This window comes from Ovis canadensis, chromosome 8 (genome assembly GCF_042477335.2).
Source record: "Ovis canadensis isolate MfBH-ARS-UI-01 breed Bighorn chromosome 8, ARS-UI_OviCan_v2, whole genome shotgun sequence".
NCBI lineage: Eukaryota > Metazoa > Chordata > Mammalia > Artiodactyla > Bovidae > Ovis > Ovis canadensis.
This window is the reverse complement of record NC_091252.1, coordinates 60,588,716-60,607,994: the sequence shown is the minus strand read 5'-3', so window position 1 is coordinate 60,607,994 and position 19,279 is coordinate 60,588,716. Positions and strand designations below refer to the sequence as shown.

The window sequence follows — 19,279 nt, the reverse complement described above, 5'->3', positions numbered from 1 at the left end:
ATCTCCTGCGCTACTCTACAACCCCTCGGACACTGCTCCTACTGTTTTTCATCTCACTTCCTTACTCCAGCCATGTGGGTTCTTTGCTGAAACCCTGCTCAGGCAGCCCATCTGATCCTCCCTCCTCAGTTTCACTTTTCTCCATGCATGCATCACCATTGAACACACTCTCAAAGTTCTTGTTTAATCTGTATTGCCGTGAATTTGTTTAATTTGCTGTGTCCATGTGAGAATGTAAAGTCCATGAGAAAAGAACTTCTATGTCTTTTACTAAGTGTTGTATTTCTCCCATTCCCAACAGGTTATTAGATGAACAAATTTATAGCCATCACATATATGCCTAAGGAAGCAAGAGAAGAAACAATGGTTAAGAAAAAGTGAAGGGATGATAGAAGAAAGAAAAGAAATGCCAGGCTGAAACGAAGTATCAGGATATCACTTCATATTCAGCCTGTGAAGTTCATTTTTTTATTTCATAGCTCTAACTTTCAGCCCAAAGAACAATGTGAGTCCCAACAATATGTATGTCACTATCAACTCAGTGACAAACAACAAATCTGAGCTTCAGAAGCAACCTTTCCGGCCAGGAGTGCCAATGAAGAGCTGTATTACATGACAGGATAGCAGGAGAGTGGGTGGGCACCTTGTAAATCCGCATGTACTCTTCTATGCTCAGGTCCCGAAATTTCTGCCACAGTGCAAGTGCTTGCATGTCGCCTAGTTCCAGTCGCTGGAAGAACTCATGTGCTGACTGTGCTACGTTTTTATCATCCGCTGCTTCTTTATTAACTTGTACATAAACCTAAAGGCATAATAGTGTATTAAATGAAGTACACTACTAGTCACTGTTACCTTCAAAACAGAAAAGAGGAAAACAAAACAATCTGGAGAATTTTCATTTAAAGGTTACACAAGCGCCCTTCTCACGAGTGTAACCTTTTTTTTTTTTTTTTGCTATGGACCCTTAGTGAGCCCTACCTACCTGTTCTCAAAATGCATATACACAGGATTATACAATACAGGAAATAATCCCATTCAAATATTTAAAAATATTTGTGATATAGTAACAGGGGAAAACATTAAATATCTGATTGAGGTTAATGAAAATAATGCATAATTTTTTTCTTCTCATACAAGTTCATATATTGTTAGGTCAAGAATGCCTAGTTTAGACTAAGCTAGCGTTTCTTCTTAAAAAAAAAAAAGTGAAATTATTATTGCTGTGACTTCTCTGAGAAAAGGCTGAAGACAGTAGACTAGTTCAATCTGGGAAAGAAAAGGCCAAAGGATGATTTAGCAGTTATGTAGCGGTAATGAAAAACATTTTGAACTCTTCTCTAAATCTGCAAAGACCAGGGGAAAAAAAAAACCAGAACAGGTGATATAGAAAGACCTTCGGGATAGTTAGCTTAATTATGCTCCAACTTGGGCTCTTGAGAACCGTGAGAAGCACTCACTTCAGTGTGCTTTTGCATGATTCATCCTGGCTGGCTTAGCTCTGCCCCACCCAGTGATGGGAGTGCAGGTGGATGGCTTATTAAGGGCTCTTCCAGTGCTAGGATTTTGTGTTCACAGAATCATTTTCCAGTCTCTAAACCACAAGGTTGATAAGTGATATAAAAATATCAACAATATAGCTCAAGTAATATTGAAGTGATGCATTATGGACCAAAAAGTTGTAACTCACTTGCAGGGTGAAACATGAACAATAAATTTACTATCCTCATATTTTTTCCAGCAAGCTATTAAAGTAGCATGATATTATACAAAAAATTGGCAAATAAGCCACCCAAAAATATGAGACCTCTAAACCCTTACATACTCTTAAAATATCATGGTAGCAGACCTTAGGTAGAAAAAAGTGATTTTATTGCTGGAGAATACTTTAGGACAACCATAATGTGGCTTATGGCCTCTCAGGTGGCTCAATGGTAAAGAATCCACCTGCCAACGTGGGTTTGATTCCTGGGTCGCGAAGACTTCCTGGAGAAGAGAATGGTAACCCCCTCCAGTATTCTTGTTTGGGAAATCCCATGGACAGAGGAACCTAGAGGGTTACAGTCCATGGGGTCGGAGAGAGACAGACATGACTTAGAGACTAAACAACAATGCGGCTTATACCCTCTAGACACTACTAACGAAAAGGAACAGGGTATTGAACACTTATCTCAAGCTAAAAAGGCCTCAGCTTTCATAGATGGCTCATGTTAATTAATGGAATTGCAAAAGTGAACAAATAAGTGCTTTCAAATAAAGGTTGCTGTTGTTTAGTTGCTAAGTTGTGTCCAACTCTGAAAAGAGTTAATAACACAGCAGGTCTAAAAACTGCTATCCCTAAAATGTGTTGTCTGCAAGGTTAGCTCTTGGCTGCCATCTGGGGAACTTGAATTTTGACAATGCTCCTACCAATCTAACCAGTAAGAGTGGATCACAGTGCCTCTAAACTGCTTGTTCAAACAATATGGTTTATGCTAAACACCCGCTTTTCTTCCAGGAGTTTGGAATTTTGGTACCAAGCTACACAGAGGGGGGCTACGTAATCAGCCTCCAATGAGCTTCCCTGGTAGACAACGTTTCACACAGGCTGTCACAATTTGTTGTAGGAGGAATTAAGTACATCCTGGGTGACTCTATTAGCAAAGGACTTGGAGGCTTGGGCCTGATTTCCTCTGGACTTGCCCCCATGTGCCTTTTCCCTTTGCTGATTTTGTTTGGCATCTTTTTGCTATAACAGATCTTAGCTGTGAGTTCAACCATATGCTGAGTGTTGTGAATACTTCTAGTGAATCCTTAACTTGAGGGTGGTTTAGGGAGACCTGATACTTATCATAAAGAATTAATTTCTACATGGTCCTATGAATAAGTCAGTTAGAACACAGAGAAAGATTTTTGGTAAGGTGTACGAAAAAAGAGAGTCACTGCAAAACAGTAATCTGCAGACTTCCCGACTTCTGAATGACCTATCCAATGACAACTGCTTAACAGTCCAGCCTGCAGAAGTAAAGGCATACATGTATCTATGAATGGCTTGTTACTCAAAATTAATACCTCCACCAGCTCCCTCTCTCTTGCCCCTCTTCTCTATCTCTCTCTCACATACATGTATGTGTTGTGTGTGTGTGTGTGCATGCACATTCAGCTCAGAAGTAAATATATTAAAAACCCTTATTTTCAGAAGAGGAAAGGTATTAGATTTTTTAAAAAAAGTCTAGGATCCTAAACTCAAAGAGTCAAACGTTAAAAAAGCTAAATATACACTCAAAATACTGATAAGAATATTTTAGGAAAAACATCACCAGAATCTTTTTCTCCCTTTCTTAAAATTTAAAATAGAATTAATTAAAACAAAAAGCCACTCCTAACTCATGACGACAAGCTTGGCATTTCAGCAATTTGTAGGGAGAAACCAAACATTACTGAGAATCAACTGACATTATCAAACAGAACAACAGAAGAGCCTTAATTGGTATTTAACAATCTGCCTGTAAACATACTATATAAAACTATTAACATTCATTAGCATATTAGAAAAGAAATACTTTTTCCTTCAAAGTAAAATTTTATACAATGCATTTCTGAAATTACACTTTTCAATTTACAGTTAGTTTGAATCCATTACCCTCAGAAAGTATGTATTCTGAAGACAGCCCCCTTCTGAGGTTAGATTCAGACTCAAAGGGAATAAAAATGAAATTTTAAAATTGTATTTGATATGTAACAATGTGGCTGAATAAAAGTGTTTTAGAGGATGGTTGAAGAAAAATGTTTTTGAGGATGGAGATGCAATTTTTCTTTTAGGTTACTAGAATGCAAAAGCCAGCTGTATTACTAGTTAAGAGAATAAAATAAATGTCTGAGACTTCCTGAAAGGAGTATTAATCATTCCTTCTATCTCTAAATGTTGGGATTGCCAAAAAGCATGACATTTTATTTCTAATTTAATTAATTATAATCAGCTCTTGGGATGACCTGCCCAAATGTAAGAAACAAGTGTGAAAACTTATAGTAGATAATGCTCTCTCACTCCCCGCTCAGTCCTTAAATTTGATTCTAGAATACAAGAGCCGCATAGGCACACCTGAATTCCTTGATGCAGGGTTCTAACCCCACTCTTGGTTATTTTTTGCTTTTAAAACTGAAAGTAACTGCTAAGGATGGTTAGCATAACTTTGACACTAAAGATTCTTTTATCTCAATATTTGTTTGTCCTCTTATCTTAAAATGCGTTTAATTTTGATCTCATATTTTAGAAAATAACATGTAACAAATTCCTGACTATAATCCAAACAAGTTCATTTAATGTTTCATGTATTGATCAGAAATTTCTCTGGTTGAGACCAATTCCTAATATTAAATGAAATATCAAAGAAATTCAAATTCATGTTATTACAATTTAATATATCAGTTAATACAGTCAAAACTTCCTAGGTAAAAAAAGAAATCGTTTGATGTAACTAATATATTAATGACCAACCTTCTCCTCATTAGAACATCATTAGCAGCATATAAACAGCATTTTACCATCCCTTTATCTTCTTTTAATGTTTGGAATTTCTGATTTTTATTCTCTGCGTATATATAATTACATTCATGGTATCTTACACCTCTATCAAAGGGTGACAGTTACTGACTTGCTGTGGGTCACCATGCACATGCCTAATAAATACTGCTCTCTGCTGAAAAACCTGTTCTTCCCACATTTCAGTGGGGTGAGATAATGGCTGAGCTCTTAACATGTTTAGTCTGGCCTTGCTCGGTATTTCCATTTTTGCTCTAAGAACACCCAGAGAACAATGGGACACTGTAGCGCTGTCTGAGGGGAGTGAGAGTGAGGGAGAAAGCACGTGGCTTTGAGGAAGACACGTCATGAGCAATGGTGAAGCAGAGAAGTTGCCAGGAGAGAGGAGAGAATTGCCCAGACTAAGAAGGGCGTGAGGGAGAAACTCCTGGGGATAGCATAGGCTGGGCAGCCCCTCAGGTGGCGGCAGGCCCTCACAGAGCAGCGGTTCACAGTGTCCCCACACATGGAGGCTGGCCTCCGGGCCTGTGGAACTGAGGCACAGCAGGACCTCCCAGGTGAAGTCTGTCACACAAGCAGAGCTGGGTGCCTCCAGGGCATCATGTAGGCTTGGATCCTGGGCATGTCAGTCAAGAGTAGTGTGCACTGAAGCCAAGAAGAGGTCTCGACAGCTCCCTTGGGATGCACACAAGAGCCTCTGTGTGACTGGGGAGGTGGGAAATCCCTAACCTGACTTGAGTTGGCTCCCACCACTCTCAAAAGTGATGGCTGGGTTCAGACTCAGGTTTATAATTTAAAAGCTATTTCTTGTAGATGTTATAACAAGTAAAATCCACCTCAAATCACAACAATCATTTTCCCTGAAAAAAGTAATGTGGATTAAATCAACAGATTACATTTGAATTCAATTCTTTAAACAGTATGAATATTAACTGCATATATAATCCTATATAGGTCTAGAATTGATTTAGGCTTGATTTACTTTGAGAAATTGTTTTGAGATTCTTAAGTCAGAAAAAAACATGGTCTTTGGATTTTAAAAAATGGGAGCAAGCAAACATTATCACTTATTAAATTTGTGGTTTGGTCCTGCCTTACCTTGTTTTTATTATTTTACTACTGATATCGGGAAACTCGGGGTAAAGTCTCTTACATACACATTACCTAGTAATACATTATCTCCAACTTTCTATGTTTTTTTTGTTAAATGCCCATCACTGTGATTACCTCAAATCCTTTTAGAAAAGGGGCAGGGTAAAAATAACGAAATACTACAGGGATCACCCTGAATCTTTACAAATGCCAGTGCTAGGGGACTTCCCTGGCGGTCCAGTGGTTAGTACACGGTGCTTTCCTTGCTGGGGCCCAGCTTTGTTCCCTGATCAGGGAACTAAGATCCCACAAATTGTGTGGCATGACCAAAGGGGAAAAAAATGCCAGTGATAGGGTACAAGGCTAATGCATACTGTATTGGCATATTTACCTCTTATGAGAGGCTGCTCATATTTCAGAGGAATCTCTATAGTTCTCAAAATACAATTAATATGCAACATCAACAAGTGAAGCTCTAAAATCTTCTGTAGCAAAAAACAAACAAGCAATAAAAGCCACCAAACCAAAAAACCGAAAACAGAAAAAAGTGACTGGGTTCTCTGTTCTTAAAGGTACAGAGTTAGCTTTTATTAAGGTCCATTCAAGTAGCTTAAATCTAGGAGGAACTCTGAGAAATTACTTTTAAAACTCATTAAACCTGAGTAAATGATGACCCCCATATACCTATGATTTAGATTTAACATTATTAACATCATAAGAACTATTTCTTTTATGTTAGTGGGAAGGCTTTTTGAAAAGTATTTCAAAACTTACTACTAATGTCTTCTTTGAATCAGTAGTGTGAATTTTAAACAGCAAAAATATTATTTAACTCATCAGCCAATTTGGGGGAGGGGAGGAACTATTAAAAGCCACTTCTCTGGTTCGTGAAAAATTAGTAGAACAATGAAAAGGAAAGGTTTCGAATGTTGGCTAAAAAATTGTCCTAGGTCAATGCACAGCATGGCCAGATGTCCTGGTTAAAGAATGACTACAGGTGCAGAGAACAATCATTTTAGATAGAGCAAAGCACAAGCATGGAAATGCAGCAGAGAAATGACTACATTAAATATTTTCATCACAGAAAACAAACGCTAAAACTATGATATAATTGATAAAAATATGATATAATTTCTAACCTGGCTAAGAAACTGAAACTGGGGGGATACTGATCATGGTGCAAATTAGAGGCACCCAGGCCATGAAATCTACTCCTGGATGGCCAAAGCCAAATTCAAAACAAATACGCTAGAAGACTGAAACTGTGACAGCTAAACTACTAATTGTGCCTGGGGCACAGCAATTTAATTTTGAAAGAAAGGAAAATGCTTTGTAAATAATGACAGCCAGTGGAAGTGACTGGCTCAGAAAGGCACTCTGCAGTGCCAGTGGTGGGGTGAGGCAGGGCAGCACACAGAGCACTCTGGAGCAAAGTTGCCTGTGGTGGATTCTTGGGCTTGGCACTTGGCTTCTTCACCAGTAAACTGCATGGTAAGTTAAATTTTGGACAAATGCTAAATAGTGTATCCTATGATAGTCAGCCCTTCCTTGGAGCTTTACAAAAGGTTTCTTTATGCCACAACTTAAACAGAAGCAGCAAATTCATTCAAGCATTTACTGTAAGGCATGGTGTCTGAGGCTGCAGATAAAAGACCAAGAAGACAGATCCTTCCTCTAAAAGAGCCCTATCTGTAACTTGAGAAGGAAAAAAAAATGGGTTTGACCAAGGTTCAGGTTTTCTGATTAGAAACAGGACAAAATCATTAACATTTGCTTACCATTCAAAAAGGGACAAACGTTCTCATTTATATTAAAAACTGTTGCTGGAAGTAACCTACAGTGACAACTATAATTTTAAAATGAAACTGGGTCTGCAAAAATAGCACAAAGATAAAATAACCTAGAGTCTGCCATAGTAGGTTCTGCATTTTTCTCCATTCAGCAAAGGAAGGAGGAAGAAAGCAGATAAGTGCTCTAATGGATTGCTGTCTACTATTACAAACAGCAAGGTGGGTGTATTTGACTAGCTCTCTTTTGCCTATAAACACTGCTCCTCTGTGAAGCTATTAGGGCTTCCCAGGTAGTTCAGTGGTAAAGAATCACCTCCTAAGCAGGAGACACAGGTTCGATCCTTGGGTCAGAAAGATCCCCTGGAGAAGCAAATGACAACCCACTCCAGTAATCTTGCCTAGAAAACCCCATGGGCAGAGTAGTTTGGCAGGTTACAGTCCATGGGGTCACAGAAGAGTCAGACATGACTTAGCAACTAAAACAATAACACCATGAAGCTATTAGGCAAAAGAACACTTAATGAAAGCAATACTATTATGCCTTGAGTTTTTTGTTATTCATGAAAGTACCCCCTTCGCCTGTTCCTTATGTGTGTCTGCCAATCAACAATCTCTAATGTAGATGTATGATACCCCTCTTATGAGTCTCAAGAGACAGGAAACTATTAAACTGCATAGAATAAAATGTATGTTTAGGTTGCCAGAGAGTTTAAGAACAAATTTTACTACAATATTTAAAAGATTATGCGACACAAACATTTACTATTGTCAGGATTAAATAAAAAACTTCTGAGATTGGGTGGGAGAAAATGCCAGGAGTAACTCTCATATGTCAAACTGTACTCTAAATTCTTAAAGAATGTGCTCTGAACAACACAAGGTCTCCAAGTGGTTTCTTGCGTTTCTTGCACTGTGGGTTTGTCTTTGAGACCTGGATCTGATGAAAGGCTCATTAAGCTCATGGTAAAAATAATCACGATTATTCATAGTTTTAGAAAATAATACAGTAAAATGCCAGGCACTAAGGCAGCATACTTTATTGACAACCATAAAGATTTACTAATTTTTAAACTCTCGACTATCCATAAAACTCTTAATGGGAAAGAGGGGGTAAAAATCTTTTGGTTAACGGTATAAATCAAATGGCTCAGATGGTAAGAGACTCGGGTTCAGTCTCTAGGTCAGGAAGATCCCCTGGAGAAGGGAATGGCAACCCACTTCAGTATTCTCACCTGGAGAATTCCATGGACAGAGCAGTCCATGGGTTCGCAAAGAGTCAGACACGACTGAGTGACTAACACTTTGACTTTCATAAATCAAAACATAGGCATTTAAAATGCAACTGAAGGTACAAACTCAGGAGGAAATCACAAATGTTAAAGATCTTTAAGAATCAGATGTGTTTTGTTAAATACAAAATAATTTAATAAAAATGAAAACGACGCGCTCTCTGTGGCTCTGGCTAGAGGGGTAAAGCGTTGCTTGGCAAGCGCGCTTCCTTACACACAACCTTAGTCTGATCTCCCATATGTCACCATAGTGGCTGGTAGTATCTGTGCTCTTTGTCAGGCCCAGAGATAACAACTGGGACAATGAAAAGGAAACACATTCCTGGAGATTAATTGGACAGGAAGAGCTTTATTAATAAGCTCCAGGAAGAACTGAGGACAGAAAAGCAGAGTGAATGGATTAAATGAGGTAGAATAGAAAGACGTGCACATTGGGCAAAAGCCAGGAAAAGGAGCTGAAAGACAAATGACAAAGGATACACAGATTTGGAGAAACACATATATGCCTTCCCTCTACAACAGAACAAGGGCAAAAACGTATATGCTCATGTTTCTTCAAGTCTAAATGAATTATAGTTATTAGAGCAAAGAAAGCTGCAGTACATAACAACAAATAATAGACCAAGAGAATTCTTAGCTGAATGTGATATTCTGTATGTTTATGCCAAGATTCCATACCTGAATAAATACTGTCCCAAATCAACTAAAATAGTTATAAAAGAAGTATTTGGATAAGAAAATTAAAGAAAGTCCTTAGTAAAATATAAGCAATATTTTCAATAATTTTGGGTCCTTGTTTTAAGAACAGTTTCGTTGTTTTTTTTTAAAGCGCCTGGGAGTAAAAATGTGTTACCAAGCTGCACTGTACTCTGAAAAAAGATGAAGCATTTTCCAATTTTTTTTTCATCAACTTACTTCAAAGAGATGCTGTAAAGGACTGGACTGGAGTTTTTCTTCATAGCCAAACAGCTGGAAGCCAGTTCCCAGAAGACCTACCACAATAATCCATGAGAAAGTTAAAAAATGGAACAGTAGAGAACAGTCATGGCAAGCAACAGGTATGCATCCTAAGAATACTGCAAAATACACACTATTATGTCCTGCTACCCTATAAACTGACACAAGTCAAATTCAATATATTGAATCACAAATTCAATATATATAGAATGGCTCACTGAAATTAATTCCACAGAAACCAAAGACTATGAGCTCAAAGGCAGAGTCTGGGACTAATTTATCTTTGTGCTAACAGTGCCCAACACCTACCTCCCTACAAGACATCAGTAAAACAAGCATTTATTGAGCCACTACTCTGCGGAAGGACATCGTGCTACCAGGCACTAGACACACTAGACACTCAAAATTTGTGAAAAGACAATGATGGGAAGTGATTTCAAATATCTTTTAAAATTTGTAGATGTGAAAATAAAGATAAGAATCAGATTAGTGTTACAATTATTAGTTCTCAAATAACTGAAAGTAAAACTGATTACTCTTCTCATTCAAGGTGACAAAATGCTTTTATCTGACTATATATTTGTCTTTCACTTGCCATTGTTTTGTTTGAGTTTTTGTGTTTTTTTTTAGTCTTTTGTAAGTTCAAAATTCAGAGATGGTATTAATTTGAACTTTTAAAAAAATAATAGTTGAGGTTTGAAAATGACAATGAAAATTCTTAATACAGACTGTCAGTATTTATGTTCTTAAGACATTTCGCTAAAAGGTGACTGCAACTTTGGATTTGAAGGGTATATGTAGCCTGGGCCAAGAGTAATTATAGGTAGTACAATTTTAAAAAACTAATTTGTTTCTATGTCAGTTACGTAGCTTTAGATCTAAAGAAGCTATTGCTGCTGGGCCTTGCTGATGTACGTTTTTCTATACAGCCTCAGCAGAAAGTGGAATGTTGCTAAACACAAGGTAGGTAATCTTTGGAGCTTAGCCAGGAACTAGAAGGATGACTAAAATAAGTACCAGCACTATACACTTTTAAGCAAAAGCAAATGTGATCATGATTCAGGGTCCTAGAAGTTGGGTGTGAAAAGACAGCCAAAGCATTCTAAAAAATGGAGACAGGAAAAGTAAAGGCCAATTCCATTTGACATTCAACCTAATACATTTTCAAAAATTAATTCTGTACTTAAGAACTGTTGGCCAACTTTTAATCTGGGATAGGTGAACAGCCAAAATTAAAACTCTTTTAACAATGACGGTTTGATGGAAATGTTGACAGACCATTAACCATAGTAGTCCATTAGAGAAAAATCACTACAATAAAACCCAGCAGCTAAAATTTAATGAAAATCATAATCACATATTTGCTAATGGCTGTGAAGTGCCTGAATCAAACTCATATAAAGTGGATGCCATCTATTAAATCTGACTGTTGAGCTTAGAGCCCAAAACTCTAAGTGCCCACTGTGAGCCGCAGGTGGGTTTTTTAAATGCAAGGCATGTTTTCTGTTCCTCCACAGTGAATAGTAAGGGCACTGTTAGGTTCAAGTTCTATTCTTTTTAGTGTCTAAAAAAGGATAGAGGATAACATTCATAAGAGAAGATCATGATAAATTTATCTTTCAAAAACTCTGATTTCATTTCAGTAGATACAGAACATGGTATTTAGTATTGAAAACGTTACCTAGCCTTTCTTTTGGAATAGATTCTGAAAGACTTTCCAAGACAGATTCTTTCATCATTCTGAGTGCCTATTATGTGCTAAGCATGATGGATACAAAAATAACTAAGACATAGCCCATGCCTTCATGGAACATTTCGCCTAGCAGGGGAGAGCAGCATACAAAAGAATACAGTTAGAAGAGAAGCCCATTTGGGTAGAACTGGATACTAGGAACTTGGTGATGTGAGAAGGTGGGCAAGGGTGTGTCGGGGTGTCAGAGAATGCTTTTCCGAGATGACACAAGGGCTAGATCTTAAAATGCACATGGTAGCAGCCTGAGATTTTGATAAAAACTTTGCATTTTACATGCTACTAGTCCTTCCCTACCACATCAACGTCATTTCTCTTGTCATTCCACACCTTAACTACGGCAGTATATGAGCTGCGAATGGTTCTGAGTGAACTCAAGACATTAGACATAATCTGTGGCATTCAACTCTTTGGGTCTCATTCTTTTCTTCCTCTTTTCATTTGGACCAATCACCCACTCCATGACTTGTACAATTTAAGAGGAAGCCAAAATATCCCAGGTTGTTTTTCTTCTAGGCCACTGGCTCAGGGTATGACAATTCCCATTTCCTGTAGGCTGGCCCGGGGAGGCTGTTGAGAAGGGTGTATAACTAGTCTTGCTGCTGCTGCTGATGCTGCTAAGTCGCTTCAGTCGTGTCTGACTCTGTGCAATCCCATAGACAGCAGCCCACCAGGCTCCCCCGTCCCTGGGATTCTCCAGGCAAGAACACTGGAGTGGGTTGCCATTTCCTCCTCCAATGCATGAAAGTGAAAAGTGAAAGTGAAGTCACCCAGTCGTGTCCGACTCATAGCGACCCCATGGACTGCAGCCTACCAGGCTCCTCTGTCCATGGGATTTTCTAGGCAGGAGTACTGGAGTGGGGTGCCATTGTCTTACTTTTCCTCTAATACTTACATCTACATTTAACTAATGAATGTAAGCTACTTTAATAAAAGCACAAAAGTCTGTATTTTTCAGAACTTGTTCTGTATGTATGAAGTTTCCTCCCCCCAAAACTTACTTGTATGATGAGAATTATTCTAATAAGCAAAATACAACATTTATGGAAAAGAGCCATCAGGAAAAAAAAAAACAGGTAGGAGGCACTACTTCATCCAATGGGAGTTTGACCATATTTTGTCCAGATGATCAAGTAACGTGATATTAAAACAAATTAAACTTAACAATGATGTGAAAAATAAAACCTCAAACTTACTTACCAAACTGCAAGCCCCAATCGCCAAGATAGTTTATTCTTGTTACTTGATGTCCTAAAGCTTCTTTGAGATTTGCTATAAAATTTCCTAGTAATCAATAAAATACATAGTTTCTCATTCTTATATGTTTTGGCATAAGAACCATCTAATATCAAAGCATAACAGAAAATTCTCTTGACAAAATCTACTAACTTTTTTTAAAAACAAAAATATTCATTATTGTGTTTTCATCTATATTACGGAAAGGGAGTAAAAATTATTTTGGAGGATGTAGTTATTCTAAATCTCACAATTTTCATCAACATTAATGGAGGTTATGAATACACAGAGTAATTGTGATTCCAAGTCAATTCCAAGGCCAGAAAATAACAGAATCTCAGTAATTAACAAAGAATATATAATTTGGTTGTTCCCTAAAGAACTTAGCCATATGGTTTTTTTTTTTTTCAAGTAGCTCACTCCACCTTCTTTCAGTTATGAAGTCCAACCTCTCATGCTGCTCCCTAAATAACAGCACACAGGAATCCAAGGCCTCCACCTTTCTGTACTGCTGATGCATTCAGGTTTGACATTTGACATCTATTCCATTCTGCACATACTAAAGCTAAAAGTAACAGACCCCAGAACCTCTTGCAGTTAGGGTTCCAGAAGTCATGAGCAATCAGATACACTTTGCTTGTGATCTAGAAGGTGAAAAGCGAGTTACCTTTATTTTTTTCGGAAAAGCACAGTGGTGGAGGCTTTAACTTTTAGTGGCATCACTACTAGAGGTCCCAGTGCCCTGCCATATAACTTCCAAAGGAAGTGAAAGATAGGATATGGGTGACCTCTTTTGCTTCTCTGAATTCTCCAAGGTACAATAAACCAGGAATAATGACAGGTTCCTGACTCTGGCAGTGGCAGTAATCCAAGAAAAGGCAGAAGCTCCCTTGATGATGAAGTTCTGTGGTAGTTTTGGGCATCATCTATGTCAATTTAATCCAAAGCGTCTTTAGCACTCCCAACAACTGTGCAAGCTATTCAATATCCCACTGTAAATTCCCTCCTGCTTTTACTAGAGGAGATCTAGTTTTCTGCAAATAACCCCTAACCAATAGGTATAGCTGACAAATTACAGTAGCTACTTCTCCAGTTTCCCTACTTCCAGACTTCCCCAAACTCTATAGTCCCAGCAAAAGAATTCACCTTTAGCAGCTGGTACTCAGACTGTATCCCTATCTTTTTGTACTACCTTACTATCTTATGTGTGTCCTTAGTCATTTAATCGAGTCCAACTCTTTGCAACACCATGGACTGTAGCCCATCAGACTCCTCTATCCATTGCTTGGGGATTCTCCAAGCAAGAATACTGGAGTAGGTTGCCATGCCCTCCTCCAGGGGATCTTCCCAACCCAGGGATCGAACCCAGGTCTCCCGCATTGCAGACAGATTCTTTACCATCTGATCCACCAGGGAAGCCCATGAACACTGGTGTGGATAGCCTATCCCTTCTTGAGGGGATCTTGCCGACCCAGGAATCGAACTGGGGTCTCCTGCATAGCAGGCAGATTCCTTACCAGCTAAGCTACCAGGGAAGCACCTATTATCTTATAAATCCAACTAAATGCCTGAACCTACGCTTTCGGAATTAGGCTACCTAATTTCAAATCCCTGCTGCTATACTTTACTAGCATTGTGATTTGGGGAAAGTTACTTTTGGTGTCTGAGTTTCCTCATCTATAACCAATAGAACTTACTAATCAGGGCTACTGTGAAACTAGTTCAGATAATACATGAAAACACTTAACATGGTAAGTTTCAATAAATATTATCTCTTCCTGGTTCAAGCATTTCCCTTAACAACTGTCAAACAAGTTTATCACGCTTTACCCGTCAATTATTCCTATGCTTTTGATTTATGTAGTTTTTCTTATACAGTATATTTCTTTTTTTTTTTTAATTTTTTTTGTCAGTTTTTTAGATTTTATTTTTTTATTATTTTTTTTTAGTTTTTTATTTTTTAAATTTTACAATCTTTAATTCTTACATGCATTCCCAAACATGAACCCCCCTCCCTCCTCCCTCCCCATAACATCTCTCTGGGTCATCCCCATGCACCAGCCCCAAGCATGCTGCATTTAAATCCTGTCATTTCCTCTCTAATGCTGCTTGAGAACTCTGTAACAACAAAAGTTGACTGTAGTGCAATATAAGCTATTCCAGAAGTACAGACATTCTCCAAATCTTTAGAGTATTCCAGTATGGATTAAATCACTTTCTTATAAGTATGCAAAAGACAGATTTCTATACTGGAAGACAGATTATATGAGATAAACTCTAAAGTCCCTTCCAATTCTAATATTACACAATTCTAATTGCAGTTTTAAGATGGGCTACTATATAATGTCATGTTTTAATAGAAATTATAAGTCTACTGTACACTCAAACATTACAACCAAGAAGTATTATAGTAATCTTTGTTAGGATAGTCCTGTTTCAATTTGCAGTCTTGAAAACTCCAGTTAGTACTCATATGACTCAGACTGAGTTTATTTTTTAAAACAAAATATATGGACAAAAAAAATTGGCAGGATGACCATCAATCCCATAAAACTGTTTTCATTTATGCATCTTTCAGTTCTTCTTTATATGCATACATACTTTTAACAAGTTAAAAATCAAAATATACATACCTGGTTTCTGAGTCAATCTTTTGGTTTTGAAACAAATTTTTTTCTGTCATTTTTAAAACAATTTTTTTCATTTTAGGGTCATATTTAATTAGCATTAAGCTCATATACATTTCACTTTTTTGTTTCTTTGTCCTTTTGCTACTTAAGCATTAAACCAATACCTCTCCAAAAGTCATGTTCAGTATTTTCTGTGAAACTAACAGCACTTACCTATGATGGTAGAACGCAAATGTCCAACGTGAAATTTTTTGGCAACATTAGGTGAACTGCAAGATAATTGTAAAAGTTATTTTTTTCTGTTCTACAAACAAGAGTTCTAAAATGAATTAGGTCATAGCTCTACAGTTTAATATAATTGCGGACTAAAGCCTTTGGTATTTTGGACAAAGACAGTTAAAAATTAGACATTTAGAGTACTTCCCTGCTGGTACAGTGGATAAGAATCTGCCTGCCAGTGAAGGAGACACAGGTTCGATCCCTAAGCCGGGAAGATTTCACATGCCAAGGAGCAACTAAGCTTACATACCACATCTACTGAAGCCCATGAGCCTAGAGCCTGTGGTCCACTGCAATGAGAAGCCCGTGTTCTGCAACAAAGAGTGGCCCCTGCTCGCCAAAACTAGATAAAGCCCGTGCGCAGCAAAGACACAGTGCAACCAAAAATAAATAATTTTTAAAATCAGACATTTAGAGCAAAGATAAATTAGATCTCAGAAAGAACCATCTTTAGGGAATTGATCCTGTGACTCAAGAGGTAGTCACATAACATACACAGAAGTGGCACACTCAGCAAGCAGATACAGTAGGGGCTTGGTAAAAAGATGAAGAAATTCAGAGAGGATTGTTTTGACACAAATAAGGTACATTATTAGGAATTAAGTTTAGTGTGCTAGTTCTCAATTCTTTAGTGTCTAAAAATTATTGTGGACCCCGAAATAATTTTATTTATTGAGTAATATCTATCAATATTTATAGTATCAGAAATTAAAACAAAAATATAAAAATATTTATGTGGAAAGCTTCCCAGGATAACCAGAAATAGAATTTACCATTCCAAATTCTCAAGCAACACATTTGTTACTCTTGGTGGTTGAGAAGTTGCAATTAAGATTTAACAATACCTAATGCTTTTCACTTTCATGCACTGGAGAAGGAAATGGCAACCCACTGGAGTGTTCTTGTCTGGAGAATCCCAGGGACAGGGGAGCCTGGTGGGCTGCAGTCTATGGGGTTGCACAGAGTTGGACACAACTAAAGCGACTTAGCAGCAGCAGCAGCAGCAATGCTAGCTGGAGAAGACTCTTGAGAGACCCTTGGACTGCAAGGAGATCCAACTAGTCCATCCTAAAGGAGATCAGTCCTGGGTGTTCACTGGAAGGACTGATGCTAAAGCTGAAAATCCAATACTTCGGCCACCTCATGCGAAGAGTTGACTCACTGGAAAAGACTCTGATGCTGAGAGGGATTGGGGGCAGGAGGAGAAGGGGACGACAGAGGATGAGATAGCTGGATGGCATCACTGACTCGACATGAGTTTGAGTGAGGTCCAGGAGTTGGTGATGGACAGGGAGGGTCGCAGAGTCGGACACGACTGAGCGACTGAACTGAACTGAGTGCTAGTAAAGTAATGCTCAAAATTCTCCAAGCCAGGCTTCAGCAATATGTGAACTGTGAACTTCCAGATATTCAAGCTGGTTTTAGAAAAGGCAGAGGAACCAGAGATCAAACTGCCAACATCTGCTGGATCATCAAAAAAGCAAGAGAGTTCCAGAAAAACATCTATTTCTGCTTTATTGACTATGCCAAAGCCTCTGACTGTGTGGATCACAATAAACTGTGGAAAATTCTGAAAGAGATGGGAATACCAGACCACCTGACCTGCCTCTTGAGAAACCTGTATGCAGGTCAGGAAGCAACAGTTAGAACTGGACATGGAACAACAGACTGGTTCCAAATAGGAAAAGGAGTACGTCAAGGCTGTATATTGTCATCCTGCTTATTTAACTTATATGCAGAGTACATCATGAGAAACGCTGGACTGGAGGAAGCACAAGCTGGAATCAAGATTGATGGGAGAAATATCAATAACCTCAGATATGCAGATGACACCACTCTTATGGCAGAAAGTGAAGAACTAAAAAGCCTCTTGATGAAAGTGAAAGAGGAGAGTGAAAAAGTTGGCTCAAAGCTCAACATTCAGAAAATGAAGATCATGGCATCTGGTCCCATCACTTCATAGCAAATAGATGGGGAAACAGTGGAAACAGTGTCAGACTTTATTTTTGGGGGCTCCAAAATGACTGCAGATGGTGACTGCAGCCATGAAATTAAAAGATGCTTACTCCTTGGAAGGAAAGTTATGACCAACCTAGACAGCATATTCAAAAGCAGAGACATTACTTTGCCAACAAAGGTCCATCTAGTCAAGGCTATGGTTTTTCCAGTGGTCATGTATGGATGTGAGAGTTGGACTGTGAAGAAAGCTGAGCACTGAAGAATTGATGCTTTGGAACTGTGGTGTTGGAGAAGACTCTTGAGAGTCCCTTGGACTGCAGGAGATCCAACCAGTCCATCCTAAAGGAGATTAGTTCTGGGTGTTCACTGGAGGGACTGATGCTGAAGCTGAAGCTAAAATACTTTGGCCACCTCATGCGAGGAGTTGACTCATTGGAAAAGACCCTGATGCTGGGAGGGATTGGGGGCAGGAGGAGAAGGGGACGACAGAGGATGAGATGGCTGGATGGCATCACCGACTCAATGGACATGAGTTTGAGTGAACTCCAGAAGTTGGTGATGGACAGGGAGGCCTGGCATGCTGTGATTCATGGGGTTGCAAAGAGTAGGACACGACTGAGCGACTGAACTGACTGAATGCTTCTAGAGCACATTCACTCTCTGACAGGCACAGTCTGACACACTTTACATGCATTAACTCAACAGTCAGAAGAACTGTGATGTAATCTCTTATTTTTGATGAGAAAATTGAGACACACAAAGGAAAAATGATAATGAAGTACATTTGGCAATATCTTGAGGACTCTTGAACCTAGATGATGAGCATATGGGGCTCTCTTTACTCTCTTTTGTGTATGTTTGAAAATTTCCTAAGTTTTTCAATATTAAAAAAGACATTAACTAGGACACAGCTGGTTAAAAGTGGTAAAAACAAGAGCTTACTTGTGGTCTGTCTCCAGAGCCTTGTTATTTACCTTTTTAAAGGGTATTACAATTTAAAACCTTGATCTGACAGATATCTGTATACAATTGTGAAATTATGAAACTATAAGGAAATTCATATAATCATTATTTAGAAAGAAAGCAAATATTCTTCTATGGGATTAAAAAAATAAGTAATCTCCTGCTTCTAGTCAAGAGAGAAGAACAAGGCTTAGGCTTAATTACCCTTTTGCCTTAAACAACTAGAAAACTAAAGATTTATGGAACACTGGTTTCATGAAACTGAACAGGACAGTGAAGGGCTGTGATCCCTAGGAGAAGGTCAGCCAACAGGGTGACCCTTAGCACTGCTTTACTAGCAAATTCATGAGATGTAGCTAAAGCAGACCAATCTATACCATGAAAGTGTATATATCAGAACAGAAGAAAGGTTTCAAATCAGTGATTGAAGACTCTCCTTTAAGAAACTAGAAAGGGAGGCTTAAACTAAATCCCAAGTAAGCAGAATAAAAGGGAGTTAAATAAAATGAAGGTTAAAAAAAAAAAAAGAGAAACTGTGATATCATAACTGGTAGTGGTGGTTATGTGACCTGGCATCTTTGATAAAACTCGTTAAACTGCATGTTGAAATACAGTTATTTGCACTGTACTATATACCTTAATGGAAAAGGCAATGGCAACCCACTCTAGTACTCTTGCCTGGAAAATCCCATGGATGGAGGAGCCTAGTAGGCTGCGGTCCATGGGGTTGCTAAGAGTCGGACATGACTGAGCGATTTCACTTTCACTTTTCACCTTCATTCACTGGAGAAGGAAATGGCAACCCACTCCAGTGT

General features: G+C 38.4%; 1 protein-coding gene across 1 annotated transcript in view; it reads right to left on the bottom strand.

Annotated features, from left to right (window-relative positions):
• Window positions 1-19,279, bottom strand: part of RARS2 (arginyl-tRNA synthetase 2, mitochondrial) — a 74,016-nt gene that overhangs the window by 16,696 nt on the left and 38,041 nt on the right. Inside the window, exons 6-9 of the mRNA XM_069598312.1 lie at window positions 15,477-15,532; window positions 12,598-12,681; window positions 9,606-9,682; window positions 644-802 (exon numbers count right to left, since the gene is read on the bottom strand). Coding sequence (XP_069454413.1) covers window positions 644-802; window positions 9,606-9,682; window positions 12,598-12,681; window positions 15,477-15,532 — 376 coding nt within the window. The remainder of the gene's footprint in view (window positions 1-643; window positions 803-9,605; window positions 9,683-12,597; window positions 12,682-15,476; window positions 15,533-19,279) is intronic.